At 37.6% G+C, this 11,216-nt stretch overlaps 1 protein-coding gene across 1 annotated transcript; it reads left to right on the top strand.

Annotated features, from left to right (window-relative positions):
- The first annotated feature begins 3,245 nt into the window (after positions 1-3,245).
- On the top strand, positions 3,246-4,144 carry LOC124645214. The gene is made up of 2 exons (XM_047184996.1): positions 3,246-3,987; positions 4,140-4,144. Exons 1-2 carry the CDS (start codon positions 3,246-3,248, stop codon positions 4,142-4,144), a joined length of 747 nt encoding a protein of 248 aa, XP_047040952.1.
- Positions 4,145-11,216: the final 7,072 nt, after the last annotated feature.

Consider the following 11,216-nt stretch of genomic DNA (forward strand, 5'->3'; position numbering starts at 1 on the left):
ATTGAATTTAGAAAAAGAAAAAATATTTGAAAATCAGTTGAGAAAAACTCGGATATGGGAAAACACAGGGTACTTTTACCTACCCCATTACTTAAATAGTAAGTACCTGTCTCATTCAATGAGGATGGATGGCATATTGTGATTTTTTAAAGATAATATGCGAAACATTTTTCCGATAACTTCACGAGTTCATGATGAGCTCTTCCAAATACCTCCTTTGTCTGCAAAACACAATGGCTGCCGAGCCTTTGACTGAAAATGCATACAATTTCGTGAATTCTATATTGTCACGAAAAATATTTTATATCGTCTCTATGGCATCGTTCACACCAAACGTATTGTCCGCCGCTGACTGTGAGCGCGCGTTACGCAGTTTATTGCTTTTCCATATATATTGAAATTGTCGTTCACACCGAACCGACTATACGCTGTTACGTCGTCTGTTGTAGCTGACTCTCAGTAGCCGATTATTTTACTACGCGACTATGCACGGTGGACGCGGATTGGCTACGCGGACGCAGTTGCCGAATAGCGCCGCTCCGCCGCGTACGCACCGCCGCTCCGCCGCGTCCGCACCGCCGCGCAGTGATGCCAGATTGGGGGGATTCCCCTCAAATTTGGGGGTATTTTCTGCCCACGGGGGATTTTTTGGGGGGAACAATCCTTTGGGGGGATCAGCGGGAAACTACACAAGAAACTGTAAGAATTTTCACTGTACATGAAATATTTTTATTGAGCCTAAGTTACTATGGACGTCTGACATTGTTCTTTTCGCAATTGTTTAAACGTGATTGATTTGATTATAATAAATAAGTGTTGATTACAGTACAAGTTGTTTTCCTCTTACCTTAAAGTAATTGTCAATCTTTCTTCTGGCTGAATAGCACGTCGATAATTAGTGTCCCTTTTATATAAACTTATACGTATTAAAGATAGTAACTCATCGAATGTTTTTGTATTTCTTGAACTTATTTGGATAAAGTCTATATTCGAAATATAAAGTATGAAATTGACCAAAACATCTCTTCAAATTTAAGGGATGTACCCACAATCTCTTCTTTTTATTATTTTCGTCTTCCTCTAGAGCTTCGCAAATGGCAACTATCTGAATGCGCATCATTTAATTGAAATATCAGTAAACGTCCGATTTTTTTTAAAAATACACTAGTTTTATCGTATGGGAACCACGAGTGATCTCAGAGATCGTTTATAAAATACTACGAGCAACTTCAAATACTGAGCTCTTTTATGTGTAGAATAGTCGGCCGCTCAGCGTACGCATCTAGTGTGAACCTACACGAGCGTATTCTTTTGTTCACACATGTAGCGCATCATACGCTATAGCCTATTGTCGGCTTGGTGAGTACGCGTACTGCAGATTGAGTCGACGTTCACACTGAGGCCGACTGTGAGTATACTCACAGTCAGCGGCGGACAATACGTTTGGTGTGAACAATCCCTATAAATAATTATTTATGCATCACCAAAAAACAAATTCAAGATGGTCGTTTGCGTTTAACTATCAGCCATATTCACAATTAGCCCTGTCCAACTTTAAAAGCTGTATTTCAGGGTGCCGCCATGCCTGCTTTGTAGCTAATTACGTGCGATCACCGACGCATCCGACGCGAGGCTTGTAATTTAACTACGCTATCGTAATCACACTTGGATAGATCAATATTTTACGTTGTTCATTTTACACACAGTTTTATAGGAATTTGTGGACAATATGAATAATTTTGCAATATTTATTGTTAAACGTCAAAACTTCATGGACAGAAAATGAAACCTTTTTTTACTTTTTTCTTCTTTGTTCTTTTTTTTGTTCTGCACTTTTGTTTTAAAAGCTGTCACTAGAAAAATGTCAGGAAGGCAAAAATTGTATTTTAATTTATTGTTTATTGTAACTAATTATTTCTACTATGATTAAAAGCTTATAAGAATACTCGACGCTTTGACTAAAACCCTGTCTGCGAGGCATTGTAAACATTGGTGACCCCGACGTGATCGCGGCCGAAATCAAGACTTGGCGGCGTGGCGGCGGCGGCCGTGGCGTGATGACCATACCGGACTCAGCCGTTATCATGCTCATAACGGAATGTGGTAGTGAGTGACGCGGTTTGGCCATAGGGAAGTACGCCCAATCTTAGTTCTATTAACTTTGGAGTCAGATAACCTCTAATTGAAATGCCTCAACCTACTTAATCTGTGTAACGAAAGTTTAACCCCCTACTTTGAACTTCTTCTACTTGCATCTCGCTTAAGGACGCACCCTGGCATTTTCCAGATTCGCTGTGTACACCTGCTTCTTGGGTTCCTGTGGAATGCGCTGCTACTGCTAGATATCTCTATTTGCTTGCTACAGCAAATGCTTGCTGTATCTTGTGCTGTGTGACCTGCTTTGCTCGCGTGCGTCGCTGACTGAAGTTCGTAGTCGTTGCCTGTGCGCGACTAACACGGTTTGGCTTTGCTTTCTTTAACTTGACATACCGTGTCTAATACTGGAATAACTTATTTCTTGACGGCCTGTTCAGTTCTTATAAGCTTCCACTATGTCTGCTGAATTAAAAGCTCTTATTCGGCAGCGGGGTTCAATAAAGGCTAGAATAACTTTATTTGATAAATACTTAAAATCTGTTAAGCTGATAGAAACTGATAGCATTACTAAACAAATTATACTTGAAACCGAGATAAAACTAACAAAATTTAAAGAATTGTTCACACAGTTTGATGAATTAAAAACTAAAATTGAAGAATTAGATCCCACACAGTTGGAAGAACATGACTTGATAGAAAGTGACTTTTGTTCTAATATTGCTAAAGTTCAATTGTTAATCGAAGATCTTAGCCCTACTGGAAATACGAACTATAATTCTTTAGCCAACTCTCAAAGTAATAAACAGGATAGCCACTATAGTCACAATATTAAATTGCCTACCATTCAGTTGCCTACCTTTGATGGAGACTACTTGAAGTGGATGGAATTCAGAGACACTTTTGATTCATTAATTAACAATAATGACAGTATTTCTGAAATAAATAAGTTTCATTACCTTCGTTCTTCATTAGTGTCAGGAGCGTCTAATGTAATTAAGTCTATTGATTTCACGGCTACCAACTATAAATTAGCGTGGACTATATTGACTGAACGCTTCGATAATAAAAGGATAATAACTAATAACCATCTAAAAGCTATTTTGAATTTCGACAATATAACTAAAGAAAATTACAAATCTTTGCGTTACATGATAGATTATTACTCTAAAAATATTAGAGCCCTGTCTTCTTTAAATGATCCTGAATCCCGCTGGGATATTTTACTTGTATTCATCATGGCATCAAAACTAGATGGCGCCACAAGTCGCAAGTGGGAGGAACATAGGAATACTATTACCACTGCTCCGACAATTGAGGAATTCTATACCTTTTTAAGAAACCGTGCTGACGTTTTAGAAACCGTGCAGTACACTACTAATACTAATAAATCTGATAAACAATATTATTCTAAAGATATTAAACAAACCAAGTCACTTGTTTCTTCTGACATAAATGATAATAAAAAATGTGTTGTATGTTCACAAGATCATTTACTATATAAATGTGAAAAGTTTAAGAATATGTCTGTAGATGCTAGATTTAATGAAGTTTCCAAGCATAAGCTTTGTCACAATTGTCTGCGTCCTGGTCATTTCTCCACTCACTGCAAACATAACTCTTGCAAATTCTGCAATAAAAAGCACAATTTATTGCTACATAGATCACAGTCTAACACTGACAAGGCAAATTCATCTGTTGACAAGACTTCAGTAGTATCACCTCCTCAAGAAGCAAGTTCTTCCCAGGCAACTTCAACTATTGCTTTGTTCAATCCTGTGTCACACTCTGTGGCAACACCTGGGCAGATCCTGCTATGCACTGCTCAAGTGAATATAATTGACAGTCAATCTTCTGAGAATTATACGGTTAAAGCTCTCTTAGACAATGGAAGTCAGTCTTCATTCATTACTGAAAGATTGCAGAGAAAAATGAATTTGTCTTGTTCCAATACAAACATATCCATTGCTGGTATAAATAATAAAGTGACTAATACTAATAAAATGTGTAACATAAAACTTAAATCGCGGATTAACTTATTCCAGACTAATGTAAAATGTCTTGTTGTGCCTCAAATTACTGGCACATTGCCTAATTCCTTTATTGACTCCTCTGATTTAAATTTTCCTAAATCTATAAACCTAGCAGATCCTACCTACTATATACCCTCTGAAATAGACATACTGCTAGGTGCTGATGTTTACTGGGAAATTGTTGATTCTAAACAAATTAAATTAGGAAAAAATAAACCTACACTACAAAAATCTAAACTAGGTTGGCTCGTGTCTGGCCCGACCGGTGTGAGATCTACTCCTTCTATCACCACTCATTCTAACTTTTCTCAGGAGATTAAGGACACTCTGACTAAATTCTGGGAAGTTGAAGATATTCCTACCTTTTCAAATAAAACCCTTAAGCTTTCTAATGAGAAACAGTATTGTGAAAGTCATTTCGTGGAAAACACTGTCCGCTTGAATGATGGAAGGTTTTGTGTAAAAATTCCTCTGCGTGAAGTCCCAAGGGAGGCTTTAGGAGACTCTTATTTTGTTGCTAAAAGGCGCTTCTTGAATTTGGAAAGAAAACTGGATAAATCTGGAATGAAAAATGACTATGCTGAATTTCTTAATGAGTATCAGCAATTAGGACATTTAACTGAAGTAACACGTCCGAACTTCGGATATTATATTCCTCATCATGCAGTAATTCGCGAAAGTAGTGAAACCACTCGCCTAAGAGTAGTATTTGATGCATCTTGTAAAACCTCTTCAAACAAATCGTTCAACGATATCCAGTTTGTTGGACCAGTTGTTCAGGACGATTTAATGTCGATTCTACTCAGGTTTCGTAAGTATGCCTATGTAGTGACAGGCGACGTTGAAAAAATGTATAGGCAGATCATGCTAAATGAATCACAGCGCCATCTACAGCTAATACTCTGGCGGGAAGACAAAAGCCAGCCAATCAAAGTATTTCAATTGAATACTGTCACTTATGGAACAGCTTCAGCTCCTTATCTGAGCACAAGGTGTCTTGTGCAGCTCGCATCAGAGTGTTCTAATGAAGCTGTCGCCAAGACGATTAGGCATGACTTCTATGTAGATGACCTATGTACTGGGTCAGATTCAAAATCTCAATTGAAGGCCAATATTTCAGGAGTAATTGGCAAACTTGCAGAAGGCTGTTTCCCTTTACGGAAGTTCAGAACTAATTCTCCTGACATTTTTGAAGACTTACCTACTACTGGCTTATCTCAGGACTTCAGTAAAGAATCTTCTGTTTTAGGATTGAAATGGTCACCTAGCCCTGACATTTTGCACTATTCAGTTGAAACTAAATCTACTCCTATAACAACTAAACGCGCTATATTGTCAAATTCGTGCCGAATATTTGATCCCTTAGGTCTCTTATCTGCTTGCACTATTTTCCATAAAATCTTATTACAGAAACTTTGGTTACTCAAAATCGACTGGGATGATGAAATCCCAAAGGATATTGAAAGCTCATGGAAAGAATTCTATAAAGAAACTGAATATTTCACTCAGATTCAGATACCTAGATACATTTTCTGTAGTTCTCCTATTTATATAGAGGTACATTGCTTTTCTGACGCTTCACAAGAAGCGTATGGTGCATGTATTTATCTAAAGTCAAGTAGTAATTTAGGTGAGATTAAATGTAACTTGTTATGTGCTAAAACTAGAGTTGCTCCTTTAAAGGCTGAAACAATTCCCCGTTTGGAATTGTTAGGAGCTTTACTTAGTGCTAAACTATATTCCAAAGTTCTTCATTCTTTAAACCTTAGTATTTCACGCTCAGTATTTTGGACAGATTCAACTATAGTTCTAGGGTGGTTAAAAACTCCACCTAGAACTCTTAAAACTTATGTAAGTAACCGTATTGAGCAAATTCGAGAATTATCTGATGTAACTACTTGGCGTCATGTATCATCTGAGCAAAATCCTGCTGATATGGCGTCCAGGGGCATTCGACCACGGCTTCTCTATAATAATACTCTTTGGTGGCATGGTCCTTCATTTCTGACCAACCCTGAAGATGAATGGCCCCAACTTAAAGCTACTTCTTCTACCTTGTACCATTGACGTTGTACCATTTCAAAATTACTCCAAACTATATAAACTACAAAGGATATTTGCTTATGTACTAAGATTTATAAACAACATTAATAGGCTGCGTACTAGACTTAATGGTGTACTTACTTGTTCTGAATTGAACAATTCACTGGAACTATTAGCTAAGGTGTCACAGAGAGAAAGCTTTCCAAATGAAATTCAGTCACTTGAAACATTACATAAATTAGATTCTAAGTCAAGAGTTCTCTCTTTGAATCCTTATCTAGATGAACATGGCGTTTTGCGCGTCGGTGGTCGAATCGATAACGCATCTTACTGTCCTTACGGAAAACGACATCCTATACTACTGGACTCCAAACACACTTTCTCCAAACTTCTATTTGAGCAAGCACATCTTCGTCTCTTACATTGTGGCCCGCAGCAACTTCTAAATACCGTCCGTGAAAAATTCTGGCCTATATGTGGAAAGGTATTAGCTGTAACTACTGTAAGAAAGTGTGTTCGTTGTCAACGATTTAGAGCTAAGCCTTTAAACCCTATAATGGGTAACTTGCCTCAACCTCGTGTAACTCCTGCTCCACCATTCGCGACTTGTGGCACTGATTTTGCAGGACCGTTTTTAATCCTAAATAGAAAAGGTCGCGGTGCCAAAACCTCTAAATGCTATCTATGCATATTTGTTTGTTTCAGTACTAAAGCCGTACACTTAGAACTTGTAAGCGATTTAAGTACCAATGCATTCATTTTATGCTTGCGGAGGTTTATATCTCGACGAGGTAAACCTCACACCATTTGGTGTGACAATGGCAAAAACTTTGTAGATGCTAATAACGAACTGAAAAGGCTGTTCAGAGAAAATGAGCGTTTGATTAGCGACTACGCGAGCGGAGAAGGCATACAATTTAAATTCTCACCCGCATATGCACCGCATTTCGGGGGAATCTGGGAGGCCGGAGTCAAAACGGCCAAATTCCATTTAAAACGAATAGCGGGTAATTCTAGTTTAACCTTCGAGGAGTTATCTACACTCTTTGCACAAATTGAGGCTATTATGAATTCGCGTCCCATTACTGCAATGTCAGCTGATCCATCCGATCTTTCCGCACTTACTCCTGGGCACTTTCTTGTGGGTAGACCGTTAACCTCGCTGCCATCACCCGTGACTGAGAAGATCGGTATCAACCGGTACCAACTTATTGAGCGCCTACGGCAACACTTCTGGTCTCGTTGGGCAAAGGACTATCTAGCCACTCTACAGCAGCGTGTAAAATGACAGCGAGAACAGCAGCCAGTTCGTGTCGGCGACTTGGTCTTCGTATTGGACGACCAGCTACCACCCATGAAATGGCTTATGGGCCGCATTCAGAAGCTCTATCCAGGAACTGACGGTGTTTGCAGGGTAGTCGACGTCAAGACAGAGAACGGCGTCATTCATAGGCCCGTCTCTCGACTAGCCCTACTAAATTCCCATGAGCTCCTTGGGGAACATGTTCCCAAGGGGGGGAGGATGTTAAACGTCAAAACTTCATGGACAGAAAATGAAACCTTTTTTTACTTTTTTCTTCTTTGTTCTTTTTTTTGTTCTGCACTTTTGTTTTAAAAGCTGTCACTAGAAAAATGTCAGGAAGGCAAAAATTGTATTTTAATTTATTGTTTATTGTAACTAATTATTTCTACTATGATTAAAAGCTTATAAGAATACTCGACGCTTTGACTAAAACCCTGTCTGCGAGGCATTGTAAACATTTATAGATAATGGCATGGTCGATTATTCCAATAGTAATACGTTTTTTTTTTTATAAATAAATATTTGGAAATACCAGATACATAACTGCTTGTTACGTAGCTCTTAGTTTGTTAAAAGCCGTATATGTCCTTAATTCATGAGGTTAATTAAGTCAGTGCGGCCGGTAGGGGTAGTCACTGTCAGAAGCCAGAAAGTTTGACAATCAGTCTTACCAAGAAAATCAGGTGGCCGAGTTTCAGCAGGTCAAACAAGCATCCACATCTTAAACACTGGTACCTACTTAGCTTCATCCAGCCAAACTGAAAGCCGATCTCAACATGCATAGTTTGCCTAGTCGGATGAAGCTTATTGCGTTCGCAGTGTGATAACTTGATAGAACAATTTAGGCACAAATTTTAGCTAATTAATCAGGTCGATGACAATATGATCGCGGCTGTCAGGAGCTTTAAGTCTAAAGCTGCAATTCCACGACGGACCGCACGCGTCAGGCGGCAGCTGCTGACTGCAAGCGATACTACTATTTCCTATGCATTTCTATGTGTTGACATGTGGCCGGCGACACTTAGCAGTTGCATGCGGTCTCGGACTCGTACCTTAAGACTGTTAGCAGTTCTAGGTGTAGGTAGGTACGTTAAATCCATCATGAAAAATAGTCGTATTACAAAACTTTATTACCTGCGTATAGTTTCCTCTGAAAATCCACTTTTACGTGAAAACAACGGCTCAAAAGGTATATCGGGTTCCCGTAGTTGCGTTATATTGGACTACCTTAGTTACCGCGATAAGAGTGAATTATGTTTTAGGGATCCATAGTAAATATTGCAATGCTTAATAGACAAATAATAGATATCTTATTGTCTATCTGTCATCGGATAACAATGAAATACACATTTTTTTTGAATGTTAAATACATGCATACCTGCCTACGTATGTATCCTTAGCAATTAAATTCTGGCAAGAAGTATCCTTTAAACCTGCAAAAAAATAGGAAAGTTAAGTTTCCTACGTTATAGGAAAAGCTTGATTCATAAATACAAAAATAAAGAATTTTAACCTTTTTAATAACGAACCAAGAAAATAGGGGAAAGTTACTACAATAAGTAGTTTAATTGATTGATTACATGACAAAGTAAAATGTCAAAAGTATTTTATCGAAACATCTCTGTCTCCCTGGTCATTCCACACCGAAAGATAGTAGAAAGGTGCGGAATCTTAGATAAAAAGCTTAGCTCAAACTTGACATATTGGTTGTTTTACCAAGGGTTGCGAATCCCAAATTCTATAAACAGACTAGCTGTGTTATTCTCAGAATATCCAGATGAAAATACACTACCTGATACCCTATTCTGGATTTTGTTTTCCTTGTTTTTCTGGTTTTAGTACAATTTAATATGCGCGGCGGCGGCTTGGCTATGTAATAATTTATGAAACTGTTAAGTACTAAGGTTTACTGAGTATGTTAAAAAAATAACGAGTAGAGGATTATTTTAAGCAGTCGTGTAGCGAAGTAAGTAGATGAAAAAAATATTTTGGATTTATGAACATAGAGGACACCTGTGTACCTACATAGATTTAGTACTTTTAGAAAATTTTGTATTTTCGTTAAACGTGTGACTAACGTCTGTCTAAATTATGTATTAGGTATTTGCACTTTAGCTTCAATACGCCATTAAGTTATCTAAAGTGTTTTAAGAGGTTTATGATAGTTTATAATGCTCATTTTAATCTCTTTAGATTGGGTAATGTTAGGCGTTACGACCAATAAAACCAAATGGTAAAAAGAATTTTGCGATTTATTTCGAACATCGACTTATGTATAAATCGTATATGCAAGCGAAAGGTCATTGACTTTCTTACGCTATTTAAATAAAACTACTTTTACGGATTTTATCGCGTTATATTAATATTATTTAATCCCGACGTTTCGGATCCTTTACAGCATCCATGGTCACGGGCAGACTAAGGTGTTGGTCGTCTTGATATATTAGTTACAAACAGCTACCCTACATTTTGTTGATTATTATTGACAATCCGATTAAATAATATTAATATAACGCGATAAAATCCGTAAAAGTAGTTTTATTTAAATGTCTAATATTGTCACAATAATACCTATATCTGTAACTTCACTTCGAATGCTCGTTTGAACATTATATGAACTATATTATGACTAAACCGTGTACTGTTAAAAAAATTCAACATTGATTATTCGAAATGCCTCCATGTGAACTCAGCGTACTAATCTCAGAAATGATGCATTCTCCATTTAGGATGTAGATTTTTCATTTTGCGAAATACAATCCCACTTCCCAAGAAATCAAGAACATTGCGCAAGTAACGAAAAACAAAACAGATTAAACAGTACGGTAGCAGTTTTATAGGAAAATCGTACTTATTACTATTGAGTTATGGTGCATGACAGTTACCACTGATGTGCCGTCTACCGTACATACCCAGTGCAAAGACGACCAAAAGAGAGTTACGCTCAATCCAACCGCAGTCTTAAAACAAGCAACTTTTAGTTTCCAACCATTTTGCCCTGACCTGCCCATCCAGGGCGCTGTGTTAGATGAATGGCACAATATATCTCGACAAGGTATTGAAAACGTCAGGGATGCACTCGGAAAAAGGATTTTAAGTGTTCATCAGGGTCGGAAGGTGGAATAAATGTTTTTAAAGTGTGAAAAGTCGGATTTATTCTTTTGTTTTTGATTGTAATACTTTTATGACTTCAAATTAATTTTCCAAAAATATAAATCGGTAATTAGATGAGATATTTACAAGAATTAGTTGTTGTTCATGCTGTCAAGATAATGATAAAGTCTGATTACTTAATCCTGTAATATTCCAACCAAAAACAAGATAAACTGGGCTAGCGGTTAATTTGATATGCATAAGAGAGTATTTATTAAAAAGTATGTAATAATGTATTTGTGTAGCAACTCTGCGGGGAAATCCCAGGACGCTACTAAATTATTCAGTGACAAGAAGAGCCATTTTAAAACGCCTTTCGAAGCTTTACCCGGCGCATTTTGCACAATGGTAAAACGAATTTAATGGTTTTTGAAAGTCCGGGTTAAACCAATATGTAGAATCCTCGTTTAACAACGTAAATCCTCCATTTGAAGAAAATTCATGAAAAGGAAAACTTTCATAACGTAAATAGAATATTTTTGGTGTTTCACGTATTTGCGGACGATTTAGAAGCATTCGCTAGAACGCTGGGAGCAAATACGTGTCTGTCGGTTCCACGCTCCTGCTCGCTGCGAGGGATAATAGCCAAT

Source organism: Helicoverpa zea, chromosome 31 (genome assembly GCF_022581195.2).
Source record: "Helicoverpa zea isolate HzStark_Cry1AcR chromosome 31, ilHelZeax1.1, whole genome shotgun sequence".
In the NCBI taxonomy this organism is placed as follows: domain Eukaryota; kingdom Metazoa; phylum Arthropoda; class Insecta; order Lepidoptera; family Noctuidae; genus Helicoverpa; species Helicoverpa zea.